Source organism: Trachurus trachurus, assembly GCF_905171665.1.
Source record: "Trachurus trachurus genome assembly, chromosome: 5".
NCBI lineage: Eukaryota > Metazoa > Chordata > Actinopteri > Carangiformes > Carangidae > Trachurus > Trachurus trachurus.
The window spans coordinates 7,848,418-7,871,882 of NC_139896.1; the positions used below are offsets into that span (position 1 = coordinate 7,848,418).

Genomic DNA, 23,465 nt, shown 5'->3' on the forward strand with positions numbered 1-23,465 from the left:
TGGGATGTACAATGTGAAATGAGGGATGAGGGGGTTACAAAAAAAATGGAATACTGTCAACAGGTTCAGTTACATAGTATCATGACAGGCAGGAGAAGACAAAGGAAAAGTACATTTTATGTTAGGCAAACAGAGGTCTATTCAAAAACGTGGAAACAGAGAGAATAGTACTATGGTCTTGATGGCTTTCTTATTTTCAGATTGACTAATTAGGTTGATGTATTGTTTGATTTCGTTTCTGAAACGGTGAGTGCAAAGTATTTGATTTGTAAATTTGCGGTTGTGAATATGAGCTTTGGCTAAAAATAATATCAAATTGATTATATAATATTGGTTTAATTGGGAAGCCGAGACTGAAAAGAAACCAAACAATACATTTTTATAGTCCAAAGCAAAGTTTTTGTCGAAATGTTGACGGATAAAAGTAGTTACATTTTTCCAAAAGGATTGCATATGAGGACATGACCAGAAAAGATGTTCAAAATCTTCTGGAGCCTGTTTACAGAATGAGCAGAGTTCATTAATGTCTTTTTTATATCTTTGCATAAATAAATTGGAGGGATAGATACGATGGATTAGTTTAAGGGATACTTCTTTGATTTTATTTGTGATAAAATATTTGTAGGGGAGGGACCATATGTTTTTCCAGATCAGGTTTGTGAATAAATTATTCCAGTATGAGACAACATTGGGGGTACTGATGTTTTCTTTTTGAAATAATGCACGTACAGTACGGTTGTTTTTTGCTGAGAAGCAGATTCGACCAACTTCAGTCTGTACAGGCTCCAGAGGTAAGGGGTCAGACTCAGGTAACAAAACATTTTTTAATAACATAATCACACCAGAGGGTATTGCATCAAATACTATTGCATATTCTTTTGGAGGAATAGGAAGTGTATATTTGTTTAGAAATTCTGAATATGATAATAGTGTGCCGTTAGAGTTGAAAAGCTGACTAACCAAAATAATGCCGTGGGTGAACCAGTTCTCTAGAAAAAGTGATTTGTGTTTATATTGTATGTCCCTGTTATTCCAGATATAATATCTGTGGGGGGTGAAGTTATGTTTATAAATCAAAAACCAGGAAAGAAGTACCTGTTTATGAAAGTTGGCTAGTTTTATGGGAAGTTTTTCAATATTGTAGGTACAGAGTAACAGAAATTTAAGGCCACCGACTTTGGAAAACATATAGTTGGGAATGAAGTTCCAGATTGAAGTTGGGTTTTTGATGAATTGTTTGATCCAGTTGATTTTGAATGTGTTATTAAGAGTGGAGAAATCTAAAAAATTAAAACCTCCATTCTCATATGAGTTCATTAAACTTGATTTTTTAATGTAATGGATTTTGTTTTTCCACACAAAGTTATAAAGAATTTTGTCAATGGCAGTAGTGGTCTGTTTATTTACTTCCAGAGATATTGCTGTGTATGTAAGCCGGGATAAGCCCTCTGCTTTAGATAAAAGAATTCTGCCCTGAAGGGACAGATCTCTCTGAAACCACGAGTTGAATTTTTTCTGTGTTCTTTCTATAATGTGGGTAAAATTCAGAGAGCATCTGTTACTTGTGTTTTTGTTGATGGTGATTCCCAAATAGGTGACAGACTCTTTTACAGGTATGTTGGAGATAGATGAAAGAGTACAGTTTTTAAGTGGTAACAGTTCACACTTACTTAAATTCAGGTGAAGTCCGGATGCACTGGAAAAAACTGAAATTTGGTTAATAGCAACAGAAATTTGTGAGGCATTTTTTAAAAATAAGGAAGTGTCATCTGCTAGTTGGCTAATGATGATTTCCTTGCCTGCTATGGATATCCCTTTGATGGGGCTCTGCTTGATGAGGTCAGAGAGCAACTGAGCACATATCAAAAATAAATATGGTGACACAGGACATCCCTGCCTGATTCCACAGCTCAAATCAAAACGTGGGGAAGTACCTGTGTGCATTTTAATTGAACAGTTTGCTTTCTTATACATAGTTTCGATTGCTGAGCAAAAGTACCTACCAAAACCAAGTTTCTGTAATGCCTGAAACATAAATTTGTGTTCAATGGTATCAAATGCTTTACGAAAGTCCAGAAATAAAATAAAACTATCGTCAGGGCAGTAGTCAGCATAATCAATAAGATCCAGGACAAGTCTTATGTTGTTGGATATGTGTCTGCCCTTCATAAATCCTGTTTGCGTTTCATCAATAATGTAATCCAATACTGCTTTAAGTCTTTTGGCAAAGATTCCAGCTAAAATTTTATAATCATTATTGAGGAGACAAATAGGTCTCCAGTTATCTATGCGGAGTGGGTCCTTATTGGGCTTTGGGATAAGTGTTAAGAGCCCTTGGTTTAAGGTAGGAGGAAGAGTTTGTTTATGAATGGATTCGGTGAATACACCATGGAGGAAGGGGGCAAGTTTTTCAGCAAATATTTTATAAAATTCAGATGTTAAGCCATCAGTACCAGGAGACTTGTTTAATTTAAGTTGCTGGATAGCAGAACTGACTTCTTCCAAAGTGATTTGCTTGTCACAGATGTCTCTCTGGTCATTATTAATACATTTTAATTGAGAAAGATATCCAAAAAAATCATCTGTAGCGGTTTTATCATATTGTGATTTATATAAATTCTTATAGAACATTAAACAGTGATTGGATACCTTTCGTGGATCATCTGTGACAGTGCCATCAATGTTAAGTTTTCGAATGCAGTTCGCTTTACTGCGTGACTTTTCCAGTCTAAAAAAATATGCTGTGTTTTGTTCTCCTTCCTCCAACCATTGTTTTCTGGATCTTACATATGCTCCCTCTGCTCTGACTCTGTACATTTCATCTAGTTTGATCTGGTTTTCAATTAATTCTTGTTTGTCATCTTCTGTCAGATCTTCAGGCATACACTGAGTGAGAGTAGCAATTTTGGTAACCACTCTTGTTTCTTCCTCTTTTCTTAATTTGGCCAGAGAGGATCCATATTCTCTTAGGTATTTTGCTATCTCGAATTTCAGTAGTTCCCAGTTGTTAAGAAAACATTTATCAATTAAAGCTCTATGCCAGTGAGATTTTATTATGGAGTGAATTTTTTCTACAACAACTTTGTGTTTTAAGACTGAGTTGTTGAGTTTCCAATATGAATTTCGGTGGATAGTGCTGGCATTTGGTCTAAAATTAATTTGAAGATTTATAGTTTTGTGATCTGTGAGTGGAGTGGGCAAGATGTTAGCACAAATATTATTTTCATCTAGACTACTTGAGATTAACCAGTAGTCAATTCTAGATCTACAAGTGCCAGTTTTGTTAGCCCATGTATATGACTTAGTACTTGGATTCTTTTTCCTCCAGATATCTATCAGTTGGAATTTCTGCATAAATAACATTACATTAGTTGGAGAATTTGATCTGTTTTTCGGAGGCCATCTATCTACAGAGTCATCAACCGTGACATTGAAATCACCACCAACAATAAACAGCAAGTTTGGATATTTTGATAACCAAGATAGAAAACATGATTCCAAGGTGTCAAATAAGAAGTCATTCCCAGTTTTTGTGTTATAACCATATACATTGGCCAGAAGGACTATAATGTCATCAAATTTAATAATTAATATAAGAAATCTACCGTTTGGGTCACTCTCTGAGTGTAGTATAGCTCCTTCAAATTTGTTTTTCAGGGAGGTTACTCCTGCTGATCGTTCTGAGCCGTGTGAGAACCATATGTCATTTCCCCACTGATTTTTCCAGAATTTAGTATCATCTATAATTGAATGTGCTTCTTGTAAAAAACAGAAATCAGTCTTTTGTTGTTTAATAAATAAAAACAGGGCTTTACGTTTTAAGTTATCTCGCAAGCCTCTGGTATTAAGTGACATCACTGATAAGGACATAACAGAAATGTATGCAAATATCTAAGAAAGCCAAAAATAGCCTTAATGTTTCTCTTCATAATTAAGGTTTTTAATTCTAAATCTCCTGCAGTCAACAGATATCAAATACATAAAAATAAGGCAATAATTCATGAACCCCCTCATCTTAAGGTTAAAAACAAGGCACTCACACACCTCTCTTAGGATGAGTGCAGAACAAAAACACCAGGCTTCTACAACATTCATTTCTATAAGAAAAGAAGAATAATTCTTGCTCCGGGAGCCAGGGCACCTGAACTGTGGGAGTTTAATTAGGGAAAATTCAAAGGAGAAACTAAGTTGATCAATTGCCCAAAAAGGCAATAATTTAATTCAGATATGAAATAACATAAATTCATCTTAAGTATTTATAGCAGTATTGTGTACAGGGGTAAATTATATATAAGGCAATGATTTTAAGCAAATATTAAATAACATAAATTCATTTTAAGTATTTAAATGCACTATTATGCACACAATATATATATAGGTAACCAGAGAAAAAAATAAAATATGAATTGAATAAATAATAATAATACTAGAGAGAATAGGAGCAAAAAAGTTGTCCATTCTGAGTAAAAGAAAAAACAAAACAGGAAAAACTAGGGCGTAGTGATGAAGAAGGGGCAAAATAGTAGGTAAATAAAATAAGTAATATTATTAATGAAGAGGAAAATAAATAAGTGGGCGTTCAGGGAATACATAAAATTAGAAAGCGCTGTGCTGTGTTGGGAACAGAAACAAGGGGATGTCCCGTCTCTAACGTGGACTCCAGTGGGAATCACCGGTGGTTACTGGCTGAACATGTGTTACCTGTTAAAAATGAACCTCAGGTATCATGACGTAATAACAGTTAAATGTGAACTGCACCGTACAAATATATTATCTCAGGTAAACTACAAAAAAGGAACAAACTAACTAGAAAAAAACCCTAACAAATATGTTTCTTCTTTTGATAAAGATGTTTAAAAATGGAAATATTTCTTGACTCTCAAACAAATTAATAGTATCCATAAAGCCTTTACTGGACATTTACCACCATATAGCTACTGTATATCATCCAAGCTGGACTGGACCACAGGAATTTACCAAACCCGCTCAGCTGACTATCTCACACTTCAAGTCCCACGGGTTCACTCTGAACTAGGAAAATCTGCCTTTTGTTTTTGTGCACCAACCAAATGGAAACATCTTCAAAACATACTCATGACTGACACTCTCATTACTCCTGGTCTGGACATTTGAAGACATTGCTCTCAAACCACCTCACTTCAGTTTGCACCTGCTTTGCTTTACGGAGCACTGAGTATTGTCTCTTAATGTTTTACTTTGTCTTAATCTTTGTTTGATGTGTATTTTTCTGTTGTTGTACATCGACATCATTGCAAATGTGGGAAACCTCAATGATTTTCGAGGCTTAAATAATGGTTTGAATGAAGGATAATATTATGGATGTTTCTTATTCATGGAGCCAAGTTTTCAAATTCTCCTCCATTACCTGAGAATTTAAAATAATGAATAATAAGAAATGGGCTGATACAGTGAATGCTTTACAAGCGTTCCCCTAACCTTCAATCCCTTACCTTTTATGTCGATAAATTGTTTCATGTTGAATATTGATTTTTTGATAGAGCTATGTCATTTAAAATGTAGTATAATAACAAATGAACACAATTATGAACACTAACTCCTTTAATATCATTCATGTGTTTATGATCATCAGTTGTTCTCTGAATGTTGTGTAATGTATGATGCCTACATATACGTATGTTCATTCAGGTGAATGTAATTGACAAAATTGTGTAATTGACAAAATGGTTCAATAAGACTTTGTTGCTAAAAAAAGAAAAGAAAAAGAAAGATATCTGATTTGAAACATGTCTGAACAATGTAGTGTAACAACAAATACACAAAATTATGACCACTTCCTGTAATATTACTCATGTTTTACTGGTAAACCACAAGGAGGCCATTAGGAGAAAGACACGACTCTTTAATGTCAAAGCCATCTGTAAAACAATTAACCTGTAATTATAACTAACTGAACAAGAGTGGCAGCATCCACCCATTTATTAAGCCACACACAGTTACATGTGGATACTGTCACCTTTTGTTAACATGGAAACTACCTGTGACTAATCAAGGTGTGGCGGTTTACTGTTAGTTCATCACAACGGAAGATCCAACAGTTAATTAATAGTCAATTAGTAAAACTATGCTTCATCATAAGAGAAAAAAAAAGAAGTTAAAAATGATTTTAATGAATGAGATTTTGACAGGAAAAGCAGTTTCAGGGTCCTGCGACTGTGCCTGCAGGCTCATTGTTGTGGTTCATTGTGACAGGTGAATAGAGCTGTGCCTTTTGTTAATAACACCTGTTCCTTGTCTAGTATAACAGGTCAAAATGACAGTCACGAAAAAGGTCTATCATACACAATGACCTCAGTCAGGCAATGGATACAAGACCATTTCCACACAGCACTGACTCTGGCTCAGTGCGAGAGTAGAAATGTGGTCTTGTTGCAAACCTGCTGAAAAGTGGGTTGTCTTGCAAAATTGAGGTTTTTGAAGAGGAGCACAAGTGGCAAAAGGCTTATGAGAAATGTAAAAGTTGGTACAGGGTTCACCGGGTAAGATCAGAGACATGCATAAAAATACTGTTGCCTTACAGCTTGTGGGAAAACAACTGCTGTGTTTGACAAACGCAGATGATGAGAGAATGAAAAAAAAAAGGTTTTATAGCCTGACAGGAGCAAAAATATTGTTGACATTTATGCTACTTGATGTGTTTGTTGGAAGCTTGACACTGCGTATCAGCTAAAACACACTATGACTCATTGAGGAGGGGGGGGCAGCACCACACTGAGGGGATTTCTCTGGGATTTTTGTGCAGCAGGGTCTGCAGGGTTTATGAGAGAATTTGCAGCAGAGAAATCTTGGAGGAAATCCTGTGGTGAGATGCTTTATTTTGAATCTAGGTAACAACGCCAGACATGAAGCCAAAACTACACATCAGTGAACAAGACAAATCTTCAAAGCTGATAAAAAATTCTACCAACACATGATTTGTACTTGATCTGGAGGACATTTTTTTCTTTTTTGTGTGTCTGTTTTCTGTGGATTTAAACTTACAACCACTCCCATTCGATGTTGTAACGCAAATAAAAGGTTGAAGAACAGCAACAGGACTAAGGTGGATATACTATATAATCTATAGGCACTGTATGTCACTTGAAACCCAACATTTGTTTTTATAAAGACAACAAACACAGAAATTGTCTGATCAGGGATTTACTCAAAATTGCATTGCATTCCTTCCCCAAAAACAATTCATTCATTTAGTTATAAAAAATATAAGGTGGCAGAATTCAACTCAGAGTAACAGTATGCAAATTAGATGGCGCGAGAAGCACCATCCCTATTTGGCATTGCATTCAAATCTTGAGGCAAGACTGATATAAACTATCCAATTATCACAACATATCGGTAGTTGTCTCTTATAAAGTTATTACTCTTGTCTCTGTGACAGAACTTTGATGTCCAAGAAGTTGTAAGTAACCATTCATGACATTCGGTCAAATCTAGTATTAGACGTCAAAGTAAATACAACATACATCAGTATAAAATGTGTATTTTAAACCTAAGGAAAATGTAGGAGAAGCCAAACCGCACTGTTAAGAAAAGTTAAGAGATCTGGAAAAAAAAAAAGTAAAAGTATAGTGTGTACAAGAACGTCTTTATATATTAGCTTTGTTTACGGTCCCCTCCACCCTTGGCAGAAGAAGTGATACAGAAAAAAAAAAAAACAAAAAAAAAAACAGCATAGCCGGGAGCAAGCAGAATTGATCATTTTTCATTTTGATCAGACATAACTTCTTGGGAAATCTCTATTGGTCATATTTATTTGAAAATATATACAGCTAGGCTAACTTCAGGTTGTGTACAGGTACAGGGTAATAATGCACACGCCGCCATTCTTCGATCCTGCATCCTTCATTATAAATAATTATGGGGTGTGGATGGAGACAATAAACAGCATTACCCATCTACAGAATGAAACCATGCCACCAAACAGGCTCTCTCCTCTGTAATAACTGTGGAGTAGACTCAGGATGCCCTTCTTCTCTTGTAGTGCACACATACACACACATACACACACATACATCATCATCAAGGGGAGCAGTCATGTGCCCAGCCGCCTGAGGGGGGCACCACTGGGTGTTTTTTGTTTTTTTTTACCCCACATCGGTCCACAGGGTACTGGGGTTTCATCGGTCGAGTAATCCTGGAAGTGTCCCGCTCCGCAACAAGGATCAGCAGCACATGACCACTGAGATGAGTTCATCCCCACCCCTCAACCCCCGTCCAGTCCTTTCCAGTCCAGTCCGTCCATCATTTCAAGAACACGACGTAGAACGCCATGGTCAGACAGGAAACCGCAACGGCAATGTGGAGCCGCGTCCCAATTATTGCAGCTGAGAAAAGAGACAAAGGATCAAGAGGGTGATTGAAGAAAAACCCACAAGGAAATTCAAAACACATGGAAGAAGGATGTGAGTAACTGTTTGTGTTGGTGAGCAATTCTTTCCAAGTGACAATAATATTACAGTGATTTAACTTTTTATCCGTAAGTATGCAGCTTATTGCCCTTTTCACTCCAAGTTTTAAGACTGGTGATACTAATTACTCAGCCAAGGCAACCTAGGAAGGAGTGTGCGTTAATGGTCAAAGAGAATCAAATGTTCCTGAGTCAGCGTCAGTCATCTGAAATAAATCAAATTGAGAAGGTTTTTAAAGAGGAACTATGCAGGATTTGTATCTTAACTATTCTACATTTTTACCTTAATTAAACAGCTTTGGAGTAATTGTGATGGTTTAATAAATGGCTAAACTTGTTAGGAGGGAGAATGGAGGCTCTCTGCCTTCCACATGCATGTCACTTATTACTTCTCTTGGCTGAAAAACAACTTTGCAAGATCAGCACTGCTGCAGCGACACAAATGTACCCCGCAAAACCGTAATCTCTTGTCTATGACAGATTAAACTAGACAAATATACACATCGTATATGATATATAAGGTTATCTACCGCTCTATTGATTCATTTCTTGCCGGCTTCGTTGTAAACAAATGCACATGGCCGAGAGGAGGGTTGGCAAAACAGTGGAAAAGCAACCGGACTTGCATAGTTCCTCTTTAAATTGCTGAACAGAGACTAAAGATTTAAATCCCTAAAACAGGCCTGAATTAAATAAAGCTGCAGTAGAGGACATCACCAACACCAAGAAGGATCACTGGTCACTGACTGTACAGGACTACCAACTCAATACTAAGTAATACCCTACCTTTATTTAGGTCTCTGCTAACTTCTGGTTTGCTATGACTTGCTATGCCCAGGCTAAAATGGCAGGAGAGTGGCCAACAAATATAAAGCTTTTTCCTCATACTATCGCAGCCACTGTGCCAACATGGCTGCTAATATCATAACTACGAGTTACATAAATTATTGAAATTTTGGAGGTATACAGTACAGGATTTGTAAGGTGGTATAAAGTTTATTATTATTCATTTAATATACGGGAACCAGTGCATTAAAATTTGATGAAAAATACTAATTCAGTGTTTGTGTTTTTGCAGGGGGTTGCTTATCGTTAGCAACAAAATAAGCCGGTATGCAGTTCTCACAGGGTGACCAAAACCTTTGCATACAACTGCACATTTTGCATAATATGCATAATATGACGACATCAAACTCAGTTCTCAAACATGTGTGCAGCCAGGGACATTTTGTATAGTTGTGTGTTCTACCTTTGTAGAAAACGCCCCACACTCCTTTCTTCTCCGACAGCAGCCAGCTGTTGAGCCGAGGCACCTTTTTGAGGTACGCACAGGTGCAGATGAACAGCAGCCCGAACACCAGGATGCCGTCGAAAGAGTACACTGTGGAAGAGGGGAGGATAACAATAATCGTATCAATCCACCCACCAAACCAACTGGTTGTTTCTTATTCATACAGTAAAACAACCACTGTTAGCTGAATGAAATGAAACAGAAACAGCAATCACAACAATACATTTCCCTTTATTATGAAAACAGTAAGCATAAAGCACTAGTCCACATATTCACTGGTTATGAAAAATGCACTGTGGAAATATCATTCACACGTTCTTTCCTTTGTCATACTGAAATAAATACAGCTGCACCATAAACTGTGAAAAAACAAACAACACAACATTACAACAACCTGTTCACCAGGAAATGCATCTGCCCTGACGTTCAGGTTTGGAGCAGGTACTCCTGCTGTTAATTTGATTTGTTGCTAATGCTGCTTCTGCTGTGTAAAGTAAATCAAACTACAGCATATCCTCTGTCTTAATGTTTATTTTTCCCTTTCACCCACCTTGTTGTTGACACTAACAAACATGCAGCAGCGTTAATAACCCCCTTGTTCATGTAACCACACCTGCAGTGGACACGCTAAACGCAGATTCGACATTTTGAGAGCTAAATTGAGTTAAAAGCTCCATGTTTTTAACAATTCAACAATTAAATCTGACTGACTGTAGCTATCTGAACGCATTAATCAAGATATACAGTATTATTCGATGCTAGTTAGCAAGTTAGCAAGCTATAGCTAGAAAAAAATACGATGTTTTCCAGCACCGTGAGGTTTGAAGAACAGACAGTGGAGCCTGCGGATGGTAATTGCAAAGGAGAAAAGATGCGACAGAGTTAAAATAAGTGATATGGGATCAGTTTTCGGTGCTAACAGTGTGACAGAGCTGCCCAGGGCCACGTCTACAGCTTAGCTTAGTTTAGCATTAGCCTCTACTAGCCTCCTTAACTCTGCTGCCGACACTTCACGGCTAACATAGTTTTCCCCACGACACAGGTCACCTACCATTTGTCATGTTCGCAGTTTTGCTCTTGGACGACGCTATGTGACTGGTTCGGTTCTTCCTTTAAAAAATTAACAATCCATCCTTAACAAAAAAAAAAGTGGAGATGTATTAATTCACCAGTAATTCACTTCGCAGTCAATCGGTTGACATTTCCGGTTTCACTGGTTCACGTTCTTCTTCTCCTACGCTTTTATGTAAGTTGTTGTTGTCCAGTGTGTGTTACTGCCACCTCTTGAAATATATGAGTTTTTACAGTTTTTACAGTCTATGGTTTTTACACTTTCTTCTGCCTTAGCTCCATATTTGGGTCAGTGACAAATAAGGTTTTGCAAGATAAGAAACTGAGAAATATCTTTGAAAAAATGTTTTAAAAGCATGCATCAGATTTGTTAAAATGTACATTTTGTATTCATGTTACATTTGAACCTTTTTTATTTAAACAAAAGTAAGAATGCCCTGAAAATATCAAATGGTGTAACCACAAAAGAATGATAAGTATTAATTATTTTATTCACCTACAGTGGATTTAAGTGTAGGTCTTCTATTAGAAATATTTTTTTTCTTCAGAAAACTTTAAATTGAAATAGATTTTAGCTGTATTTCTATATTAAAACTTTAATGCAATGTATTTGACAATACTGAGCAGGACATAAACCTAAAAATTGCTTTTCTTCTAAATAATGTGACAAATTATGTTAAAACTGTCAAGACACATTGCAAAAATGAATTACATTTATTCCACATTTGAGTCTAGATTTTTTTTTTTTTTAATACCAGTTACACCACTTGACATTGGGTTACATCCCGTCATTGACCCATTTATCAGTTTATTGAAATACAATATAACTTACAGTAAACATCTTAATTCTTCCCAGTATGCACTCTTCCCCATTAGTTTACAGTTATCTACCAGCAGCACACATGTGACCTCAGAAGAACTTTTCTTTTAGTGAATAAATGTGAAAAGTACTTGCTGTGATCACAATAAATTGTGTTCTTGTCATTATTGGTAAGTATTTTCTGGAAGTGTGATGTCTGGTGCGCTGAAGTTGACGACTTGATACATCCAGATGGGTAGGTCTTCATGGATAATACCATTGACTTTGGTCTGAGAGGCTTGGGTTTAAATCCCACTGATAGAAAAAGAAGAAGTTTTCATTGCGGCCAGTGTGTAATACTGGATCATCCTTCCTGTATAAGACAAGATCGTCCTGCATTAAAAAATAAAATGCACTGTCCCTTACTGAATCAATATAGGATGCTCAACTTACTCTAATGCTACATTTTCACATGCCTTGTATGACATTAGAAACAAGAAAACCAAGAGTTTCATGATAGTGGAAAGGTATTAAATCAGAATGAAGGGCAAGTTGTCTGTTACTGGCACTGACTATTATTGTTGCCCTGGTTGGAATAAATAGAAAATGATAATACATAGAGGCTTAGGTTTTTTTTCAGGGTGCCCAGAATTACTAGAAATGACCATGCACATGGATGACATGTTAGTCAGCTCTTTCTTTGCTCACAACATTTGGAACAAGATGTGGTCGCTGCTCTGTAGTGGAGGGACGGGGAGAAGGGGAAAAAAGACAAAGGCAGGAGGATTAACACAGAGTGGGGGGAGATGGCTGCTGTCTCTGTTGCAGCTGTACACCTGGACACACCTGAGGCACAGCAGCAGAGGATTAATCTGAGCTTCTTCCACCCACACCGCTTTGAACCGACACCAATATAACATCAACTCCTCCTCATTCCTTGCAGGTGCATCATGGAGCCTTCATCATCATCATTTTCAAACTGAAAAATGTACTGCTTTTACCACAGCATGCATCAACATAAATATGTGTACAGACTTCATCACATTGAATTTTATATAAAGCATATACTGTACCTAAACATCATTATGCTCAAATTAAAAAACATTTATGCATTTTGTAGGTTAAATCACATGGTTGATGCACTGATGGTACTGCATATTTTTGACAACACAATGAAATTCTCCATCATTACAATATTTACCACTGTAATTTTCACCTTATTCACATATACCCCTATATTTCAATTCAGTGTGTTTCTGGAGGACTGAAATCATAATCAGCTCTGTGTTTTCATATGATTCACATGTGTTGTGTTCATTTGTTTAAATTATAATTGTTTCACAGACTTTATTTCACTGTTTTAGTCTTTTTTTTCCTCCAATTTTCGGACCATATGTGTTCACAGATTTAACTCAAAAGTAGAATTTCATGTGAATGTGAACTATACCTTCCTAACAACTGTGTTCAGAAAGCATTGTTGCGTTGTTTGCATTGTTGTATCTTTCCATGTTGCATTATCCTAATCATTATCCTAATCCGTCCGTATGTTGTTGTTGCCTCTGAGACAACAGAAGTTTCTCTCTTGGCTGGGAACGAGCGTGGAACAAAGGGTTGTTAGACTGTTAATAAGATTTGATCACAGGGCGGAGAGGCACACCTGTTCAGATCAGCCTCACTATAACTGCAGCTGACCGTGCACCTGACAGCAGCAGTCAGCTCCTCTTCTCCTCTTGCACCTGTGTCTGCACATCTCTCTTCTCGACAATGCGTCTCTACCATTGCACACAGGTAAGATTGGTTTTATCACCTATATTTAAGATTGAATGAAAGGATGTTTAGTTGAATTTCAAATAAATGTTCATATAAAACAGGATTGATTTGTTTAATTGTTTGCTCTGGGCTCAGATTTTTAAAGATAGACGATCAGTACTGGGCCTTAAATGAAAATACCGTGTACTAGATTCAGTATAAGTTGCCTGAAGCGATCATTTTTGATTCAGTTATTAACTAGAAATCTGAGTTTAAATAATCTTAAACAGCTTTTCCTACTCATACGTCACAATTATTTCCTATCATTTATATATGTGCCCATTAATTAAAGCTTCACTGACTGTTTTAAGAAACACATTTAACTGCAGCAGTTTCTCTGGGCCAAGAGACAAAAGACCATTTAAGTCCTCATAAAAGATTTATCAGTAAATGTATTATTTTATGTAATTCACAAGCCACTTGAGCTATAAAACACTTATGGTTTTACACATTCCCAGTTAAACTAAATTTGTCATTCAGTTTGTGTAGACAGACTGGTCCGTGCATGTGATCTATCTGTCAAAGACTTACCTGTCCTCTATTCACTCAGGTGTCACAAAAAATGGGTCTTCGAAACAGAGGAGGTAAGATAAAACAACATACTAGTTCATAATGAATCTGAAGAATACATTTCTACTACCAACAGAAGTTTGTCTCATTCGTGACATGTGTGCTGCTGGCCTTTGTTTATGTGTGTCAGAGAGACATCCCTGCTGGATGGTGCAGCCTCGCCAGGTGACTGAGCCTGGACAGCAGGAGGGCGGTGACCTCATCAGGCCCAGAAAGCTGCCAAATCCCGTCCTGGCTTCTCCCCAACACAGAACACTTCACCAAGAGCTGCTCTTCTGTCACAGACGGTGAGAAAACCCTGAGCTGCTCTGTACAGTACCTGCTGACTGCGTATCACTGGGTCACTTGGCAGCAGCCACACGCTCATCCATGTACATGTAAATGCAATATCAGGTGTAATATATCATGTAACAGAGGTTTAATAACTTTGACTCTCTGTGGATGTTTTGTTTCCATTGTTAGGATGATTCAATTCAATTCAATTCAATTCAATTCAATTCAATTCAATTCAATTCAATTCAATTCAATTCAAAAAACTTTATTGTCTGTCACAAGGACAGAAAATTGTCATCAGTTTGGGCTCAGTTAAACATATAGACACCAACATAAAAACTTGCATTAAAAGATCTCACATAAAAACCATACGATTCTAAAATTCCTGTGGCAGTCACATAAAAGCTGCAACAGCAGATAGATCTTGCCCTAAAAACAGGTACCTATTTCTTTTCGTTTAAAATACGCACTGCAGTAGGGATAAAAGAGTTCTTGTAGGTCTTTTTTTTTGGCCAGGGGTACTCTGAACCGGCTGCCTGATGGTAAAATGTGTAATATGATGTCGTTATGCACACCTCTGACCCTGTTTTAACAATCCGAGATTCCCACATCTTCTGTTTTTCCATGTGACATCTTCTCACATTGATGTGTAGTTAAGCCAGATTGAAACTGCCTCACAGAAAGTTCTCAGGATCAAGTCAACATTTTATTTACCTGCTGCTCCAGTCCAAGAATCCTCTTAGATTTCCAGAGTCCTGCTGACCGAGGCTGCAGCCGGGGGATAAGCGACATACTTAGGTGGTGTTTAACACTGATCGAGTCACAGGGGGCAACACCTCAAGAGATCACCGCTAATCTCTCAACAAGGGGAAAGTATTCTCATACCGGTGCCTGAGAAAGACAAAATGAAGTATGCAACTTCAAGAACAAATTTCGACTGAAATACACCCAACTACTGAATATCTTGTACTTTTACAAGATATTGATAGATATCACGTGACGTCACACAGCGTTCGCAGCCGGTCACAGCGCCATCTTGGGTACCGACTTCCAAAGGCAGTCTATGGGCTGTGACCTAATACATCCATGGCTGTGACATCAAATCTCACAAAAATAGTGGATAAACCTTTTTTTTATTACATGGCTCTATTGAATGTCGTATTCCGATAATTTATTGATATTTCAGATATTTCTCAAGGCATTAGCCTACTGTAAATACGGCCAGGGCGGACTTGTTCTCTCTCTCGCTGACCTCCGCCGTCCGTCCTGGCCCGCACAGGTACCAGGAGACTGAGACCCGTCATGTCGGTCCTCCGCCCTTCTTAATCCGCCGCAAATTGCAAAAACCCCGCAGACGCCCAGTCTCTCCACCCCTCTCTCACACTTCAGCACCTGTTGGCTCGCACCACCGTCCTTTTTTTTTTTTTTTTTTGATTGAATGAAGTAGGTCTATAACTAATAGCCTAATAATGCAACGTATAGCCTAACTAAATACGCGCATGGGTAATCAGAGAACAGTAGGCTGTTTACGCTACTTTTAAAAGTCATTTAAAACGAGGAGCGAGCCGAGCCGACACTGTGCAGCCCAGGACAGGTGCTGAAGTGCGGCTGAGAGGAGTGGACAGACCGGGCAGGAGCAACCAGCTGACCTCTCGTCGGTCCTCGGCCGTCTTTAATGTCTAGATACACCCGCTATATTTGCATAGAATATTTTTTGACAACCAGAAAAACAATGTTTGACCCGGCGTTTATTTGGGATGGGCGTTTAAAAATATATTTTTGCTACACCCGGCGGTTAATTGGGACTACTCGGCCCTTATTTGAAGTTTTACGGTAGGCCTACTTTTTCTCTCTCCCTCCCTCCCTTTCTTATACGCACACACACGGCCCAGGTTGTCTGTCATATCTGCTGTAAACCTTGTAATAACAGCGTGTTGAGTAGGCTACAGTTAACACTATTGTTGCCTCGGTTTGAGTGTGGATTAATAGAAAGGTTTGTTTAATGTGAGTGGTGGTCATCGCGTCCTGATGAGTTGGGTTTTAATAACAGCTGATAACGTAACTGTGTAGATGGTGTGGATTGTGATGAGAAGGTGTTGCACATATTTTAAGACTTATCTGTGCAAACCATTGTTTTTTATTTTATTAGCCTACTTTATGAAAATAAATGTCTGTGAGTTAAAAAGAAGTGGGGTACGCATTTCTGATTTGATTTGGCTTTTCGTTAAACACCTATAAGTAACAGGGGAGACAGTGAGAGCGAGAGAGAGAGAGAGAGAGAGACGAGGAGAGAGAGAGAGAGGTCCGCTGGGTGAGCTAGATTAACTTTTAACAGGAGAGAGAGCGGCGCACCGCGCTGTCAAAGCTCGTCTCAGCAGAAATGGTGTGTGCTTTCAAGGCAAGGCCATCAAAATGAGAAATATCCATATCCAAACTACAGGCAGGAGTCATTTCTGGTCAGAGAGGATGTGGCTGCACTGAGCTGAATAGAGGTTATAACTCAGTGTTCGGTACCCAGCATGGCGGCGGCCCGGTGGAACGCACCGTGACGTCACCTACTGATATCTATCTATATACACTTTACCTACACAGATTGAGAGTGAGGGAATATTTTATTCTATCAATTTTTGCACATGTAACTTTGTCTTAATGAGCACTTGTTCCTTGCCAAGGTAATCCATCTACCTGACAGATGTGATTTATCAAGAGGCTGATTACACAGCATGATTTACTGCACTGGGCTAGTCAGTGCTTTTTTTTTGAGACGGTCTAATGCGTAATTGACATAGATGAATAGCCTATCCACCTGAGCCAGTGCCTGTTGGATGGAACAGATGCATAATTCACTATCATCAGGTGTTTCCAGTGTTGTCTGCAGACCACAGGTAACCACCACGCCACCAGCAGCACGTGACCTCCACATCCCGCCTGCGAGCTCATCTGGGATCAGCCACCTGGACGGCTGAAGCAACAATTGATTTGCACCGTCAAAGGATTTCTGTCCTTAGCTCAAACCAATAAACGGTCTTTCATTTCAAAATGAAACATCACATTTTAAAGCAGCCTGTTAGGCTGAGGCACCTGTGCAGTAATTAAGCTGTGTAATCAACATCTGTCAGGTGGAAAGATGCCTTTAAAGGGATAGTTCACCCAAAATTCAAATTTCACTCATTATCTACTCTCTACCCTCATGTCAACTAAGAGCTGTGAGAATTTTCAGAGTCCTCCGTGCCTTCTCGGAGTTACAGTGGGGGGGTCCGCGCAGCTGTATTTGTCCATATAATGGTTGTGAATGGATACCAACTTTCTTTGTCCAAAAAGACACACCAAAAAACATCCAAATGCCTCCATACTGCTCGTCTGTAATGTCCCTCTTGTATCGAAGCCCCGACATGAGAAATTGTTCCGAAAAAAATTAAATAAGTCTATATTTTAAGCTTGTTTGTAGCGGAAGCTCCCAGTGTCTCAGTTCACTGCTCTTCCTGTGTCAGTGCAAAGACCGGCGGAACAATTTCTCATGTCGGGGCTTCAATACAAGGGGGACATTACAGACGAGCAGTATGGAGGTATTTGGATGTTTTTTGGACAAAGAAAAGTGGTATCCATTCACAACCATTATATGGACAAATACTGCTGCGCGGACCCCCAGCGTAACTCCGAGAAGGCACGGAGGACTCTCAAAATTCTCACAGCTCTTAGTCGACATGAGGGTGAGTAGATAATGAGTGAAATTTGAATTTTGGGTGATCTATCCCTTTAAGTAGAAGTCTGAGCTTCTTTATTTTCATTTTTGTCAGGTACTTGCTTGCTGCTCTTCTTCTATTAGTATTTTTGTTGTGTCCTCAGAGGCCTCCTGCCGAGAATAAAGCCCGAGCTGCAGCGAGTGCTGGAACACAAACAGAGGGAGAGGAACAGGCAGGCGGAGCTGGCCCTCCACCCTGCCTCCGACCTGGAGGCGAAGCTTCGCATGAGAAAACAGTGGCTACAGTTTGTACGTATACATTGGATAAAGAGTAAAACACACAACAAAGGAGGGTGTCTAAACTGGATATAAACTCACAGATGTTTCCTCTCTTTGCAGTGTGAGGTGGAGGAAAAGAGAAGGAGCGAGAGGCAGAAGAACGCACCAGAGTTCATCCAAGTGAGAAAAACCTTGAGGCACGTCCACGCTTCTTCATCGTGACATCCAGAACTGCAGGAATACAGGTTCCTCTGTGGTGTTGTTAGTCACTGGAGGATCGTCTTCGGTTGGCAACTGCAGCTTTCACACCCACTGATAACCTGGTATTACCATATCTGTGTTAAAAAAAATGTTTTATATACAGTTCATGACATTTTGTATTTTGATACCTTTTCAACACCACAAAGCAGTAACAGGGATCAAATGAATTCCTATTGGAGTGGACTAGAAGATATTAGGTGTAAAAGATTTCTTTAAAATCTGATGTTTGCATTATGAGCGGTGCAGAGAATTGCACTTCCCCAAATACTATATTGGATGGTTTTCTTACCATAGTATATTAGGTTGTTGTATTCTGTAGTGTAGGATGAGAAAATAAACACCAAGGATCCATTTAAAAAAATTTAATAAAACATCCAAGGAGGCTGACAATGTACGTAAAAACAAAACACTGAGACGTAAGTTGGTTTGAATCAGGAAATAGTCACATAACGACATGACAGCACAGCAGTCACAGGCTTGAACCTGGATGTTGCTCTTTTTGCAGGACTCCTCCACTGCCACTACACTTCAGTTTCACAAGTTTTGGGACTCAGCTAGTGACATCACAGATGGCCAGAGCCTAACGTTTAAAAAAAAAATATCATTGAATGATTTATGGACTTATGTTTCTTGTTTAAAAAGTGACCAAGTGCCGGCTGGTATAGTCTATATCAGGTTTCTCAGTCTGACTGTGTGGTGTGTTGTAAACAAAACATTCACAAATGACTTGAGATCTCTGTAAAGATGAAATGTACTGACCAAACTTTGACGTGTGACTGTTAAAGGGATAGTTCAACATTTTGGCAATTTGGCCCATTGCCATAATCGCTATACTGTAGTCATAGCAGTAGGTTTTTTACCTTTATTTGTCGGTGCAAGCTATTTTTAGAACGGCGGAGCAGAGCCGTGAGCTGCTCAGAGCTACGCTACGGAGGCTCATGGGATTTCTTGGTTTCCCTCATCAAACTCATCAAATACAAAATCCAAAAACTCTAAAATGCTTTTGTGGACAACTTGTGACCTGCACATTCACCACGCTATGAGATAATAACAGAATGTTACGAAATGGAGCCGTTTTCAAGGTAAATTCAGAGACTGCTTGCTGAAAAACTGTCCCTGAACGCAACACGCATCAGCGGTTTTGCATGAATTTGCCTCTAAAACAACTCCGTTTGGTAACGTTCTGTTATTATGTCATAACGTGGTGAATGTGCAGGTCACAACTTGTCCACGACAGCGTTTTGGAGTTGTTGGATTGTGTAATTGATGAGTTTGATGAGGGAAACCAAGAAATCCCATGAGCCTCCGTAGCGTAGCTCTGAGCAGCTCACGGCTCTGCTCCGCCGTTCTAAAAATAGCTTGCACCGACAATTAAAGGTAACGAACCTACTGCTATGACTATAGCGATTATGGCAATGGGCCAATTTGCCAAAATGTTGAACTATCCCTTTAAGCCTTGGAAATGTAAATATCGTCACAGACTATAGGCTCCAGTAAAATGAATAAGAAGGCCTGCTGAATAAATCACATTCAACCACTGTCTCCTACACATTCTGTGCAACTCCGAAAACCGTTCCCCCCTGTGTGTCGTCGACCGTAAACAAAGAGTTTTACATTTAAAAGTGAACTTTTTTTTCTCCATGAGTTTCGTGAATTCCACGTGAGTTCATCCCAAAACTGTGTTTATAAATACAAATTTTTACTCACTAGCAGCAACCACATCCACCGTACCTTTGTAACATCTTAACCCCCCAGGAGTGTGTTGCTGTAGAATAAATTAATAATAAATAAAATACAAAAAAAAATGCTTTCACAAAAAAAACAATGTAGACATCATGGCAGGGTAAGAAGCTCCTGTCTGCGTTTCCCCGGTGCTATCTACAACACTTAAAACTTCTCATAGTGTTTGAACATATTTAGCAAGACGTACAGTAGAAGAAGCACAGACAGAGAGAAGTAGGCCGCACATGTGGTAAACTGGCGGTGAGGAGGGCACTGACATTATCATGGGTCCAAACAACAAGGCCAAAGGAGTTTGTGGGTCAAAAAAAGGACACGAAGGTGGAAGTTGGCTCCTGATTTGAGAGTTAGGAGGGTGGGGGGGGGGGATATTTCTCAGCCAATTCTCCGTTGGTGATGGTACGGCATTTTGAGTTGTAAAACTTGACTTGAAAATAAAAGCTGCAGCACTATTTAAAACCCCATCATATCTGTGAAAACAGAAAAAAGAGCAACTTCACTAATTCTGTAAACCACATTTACCCAGGGAAAGATGGAAATAAACATGTCAAACCTCGACAAGATTAACATGGAGGCTCTAAAGTGTGCTAAAGATTCATAAAACTAAAAAACCCACTTGATATTTTACTACTACCAGACGTGGTTTAAAGTCACATGGAAACTATTAAACCCTGTTTCAAATATGTGGAAATTCCAAGTAGATCCTTATTTGCTCCTGGCAGGAAAAATGAAATGAAAATAAATCAGAGAAATTGCCCTTTTTTGTTTTCATAAACAGAGTGGGAGGTTTTAAAAACCTCAAATGAGGTTTCTAACAACATTAAGGCTTCTACAATAATTTCTAATACCGGCCACATGACCTTAAATAATGACAATCATAACGGAGAATTGGTTAAAAAATAAAACATCATCCCTTAAGTTTCCAGACTCAAATGGTACAAATTAAAAGCCAATTTCAACCATGTAAAACCGACAAAGATTAAGGAATGCCATCCTTCCTTTGGCAGCACTGCGAGGGCGGCACACTCCAGTCGTACACATACGACAGTCGCAGCTTGACCTCCTCTTTGCAGAGCTTGCCGTCGCGCTGCAGAGTCTGGTGCTTTTCCAACATGTCCTCCAAGCTCTGCTTATGTGTGACCAAATATTTGTTGTTGCAACCACGCGATTTGTACTCTGTGTCAAAGCGCGGGTCGTGCATCCGCCGGACATCCACGGGTGCCAGCCAGGCGCCGAGCGACACGTCCTCGCTCTGCCATGTCTTAAAGAAACCTACGTTCAGATGCACGTAGTGAACCAGGTCGGAGGAGAGGATGTAGCCTCCACCCAGTGCGTAGGGCAGGTAGTAGTCACACAGCTCCCACGAGCTTTCCCGCCACTTGCCGGCGGTTTTCACTCGGCCTCTCCCTGAGAAGAAGCCCCAGTACAACCGGCTGGGCTCCTTCGCCTTCAGCTCCTCTTTCAGGAGGTCCAAACGAGCAAAAGTGTCGTCGTCTGCTTTGAGGACGAACTTGAATTCCACATTCTGGTCCAGCCAGGAGTACATGTGGAGCAGTTTGAGTGTTAAATTCTCATAGGAATCTCGCAACTCGGGCAGTAAGAGCAAGTCTTTGTGGCGCCCTTGTTCAGTGTTGAGGTTCTGAAGGTCCTCACCGGAAAGACCCTGAGTTCCCACCACAAACATGGCCAGGACATCAGAGTCCCGCTTGGCGAGCCAGGTGCTGCGGATGATACTCCTCCGCTCTGTGTACTTAGGCCCCGTTGTGATGAGGACCACCAGAAATGCTGACAAGTCTTTAGATATGGAGGGGGGGTTGTGCTGCTCTGGACGCGACTGCAAAGCGTTGGCTCGGGGCGCTAAGCCTGGAGGGTCCGGGTGGCCCTGCTTCAGGGTTTCTGAGGTACATCTGGCCAAGAAGACAAGAACTACGGCAAAGCTGCAAACAGTGCCGATGACCAGGGCTGTCTTGTGGCGGCACACGAGACGCAGCAGATTCATGGTGCAGTCTGTGTCAAAAAAACACAACAAAACACACACAACAGAGTTAATTAAAGCAGAAGTAAGCGATTCGGTAGTTTTGGCTAACTTCTTCTCAGCTGATGGAGTTAGCAGTCCCCGCCCTCGTCCCTTACGTCACCACATGCACGCGCATCCCTTGGCTGCACACACAGAGAGGACCGCCCCTTTATGCCGTTCTCTCTCCTCATTGGATAAAGGTTGTAGGATACAAGGAAAGTTTTCTCCTCGGCTTACAGCAGAGCAGAGTGACTGACAGACCCGTGTTTCGGACCAAACACTCTATATAAGTGATTGCTGTCGGAAGATATAACTATTTAAGACTTATATTAACACAAATATTCCGCTTACTTCTGCTTTAATTCAAGTGTAGGCTAATATCCTCCAAATTCAACATCAATGCATTTCTGCAAGAATTATTAACAAAGAGATAAACTTACAAAATATCAATTTGCATTACAATAAATAGAACAAGTGCCTGCAGCTGGCAGCCACACAGCTCTAAATTATTAGCTTCAGCTTGTTTTACAGCTGTGTTTGCAGTCATTACAGATGTAAACAAACGTTTCAGAGCATCACAGAAGATTAAATCAGATTAGCACTGCATGGCATGACATTTTGACAGCAGCACCGTCATTTCGTGAGTGTCCAGATTTGGCACTGAATTTATCATCTGTGCATGTGAATCGTGTGGTTTTACGAGAAAGTTAGCAAAGTAAGCAAGTAACCTCCCATCAGCTGCAAGCTACACACACACACAGACACTCACACACCCGTTGGTTTGTATTGTAGCACCATCTGCCTGCTAAAGCTTAGCCGCTGACCTGTGTGCACTGCAACAACATGCACTGGCGGTGAGTAATTAAAAGGGGGGATTTGTTAGTTACCTTAGCTGTGGTGAAAACTACCTGTCCCGGAGATGATAGGCCACACACACAAAGACAGAAACACACAGAGACAGAAAGACAGACAGCAGCAGCAGCAGCTTCGTGGAGCTAACGTTAGCTACCAGGGTCAGACCCTCTGCGCACTTTGAGAGCTGAATGCTGCACTGGATGTAAACACACACAGGCTGCTCATATTGCTCCAATGTGAAGGATGGGAACAAAGAAAGAAGAAAAGAAAAATAAACCTCTTAAGTTTAGCGACGTCGGCCACGCAGTTCACATAAAGCAGCAGTGAGCAGCAGGGTGAGACGGGGAGCAGCCAGGTATCGCTGTGTTCATC

The 23,465-nt window shown here is 39.7% G+C and overlaps 3 protein-coding genes across 3 annotated transcripts; 1 reads left to right on the forward strand and 2 right to left on the reverse strand.

Annotated features, from left to right (window-relative positions):
* Positions 1 to 7,769: 7,769 nt before the first annotated feature.
* tmem167b (transmembrane protein 167B) lies at positions 7,770 to 10,962 on the reverse strand. Its single transcript, XM_083971487.1, has 3 exons — positions 10,789 to 10,962; positions 9,696 to 9,827; positions 7,770 to 8,363 (listed from the first exon to the last, which is right to left on the reverse strand). The coding sequence occupies exons 1-3, from the start codon at positions 10,796 to 10,798 to the stop codon at positions 8,281 to 8,283; spliced, it is 225 nt and encodes a 74-aa protein (XP_083827613.1). The 5' UTR covers positions 10,799 to 10,962; the 3' UTR covers positions 7,770 to 8,280.
* Positions 10,963 to 13,978: 3,016 nt separating this feature from the next.
* On the forward strand, positions 13,979 to 18,442 carry LOC310985627 (protein FAM107B; the record flags this gene model as incomplete). The annotated part of the gene is made up of 4 exons (XM_083971246.1): positions 13,979 to 14,000; positions 14,117 to 14,273; positions 18,106 to 18,250; positions 18,341 to 18,442. 4 exons carry the CDS (start codon positions 13,979 to 13,981, stop codon positions 18,440 to 18,442), a joined length of 426 nt encoding a protein of 141 aa, XP_083827372.1.
* Positions 18,443 to 19,905: 1,463 nt separating this feature from the next.
* On the reverse strand, positions 19,906 to 23,465 carry b3galt6 (UDP-Gal:betaGal beta 1,3-galactosyltransferase polypeptide 6). Its single transcript, XM_083971492.1, has 2 exons — positions 23,371 to 23,465; positions 19,906 to 22,228 (listed from the first exon to the last, which is right to left on the reverse strand). The coding sequence occupies exon 2, from the start codon at positions 22,218 to 22,220 to the stop codon at positions 21,201 to 21,203; it is 1,020 nt and encodes a 339-aa protein (XP_083827618.1). The 5' UTR covers positions 22,221 to 22,228; positions 23,371 to 23,465; the 3' UTR covers positions 19,906 to 21,200.

What these genes read in the sequence shown, in the direction of transcription:
- tmem167b (XM_083971487.1), bottom strand. An exon ending in GTGGGGCGTTTTCTACAAAG is followed by an intron (nt 8,364 to 9,695) that starts GTAGAACACACA and finishes CTCTTTTCTCAG; the next exon opens with CTGCAATAATTGGGACGCGG.
- b3galt6 (XM_083971492.1), bottom strand. Translation starts at nt 22,220, where the DNA reads ATGAATCTGCTGCGTCTCGTGTGCCGCCACAAGACAGCCCTGGTCATC.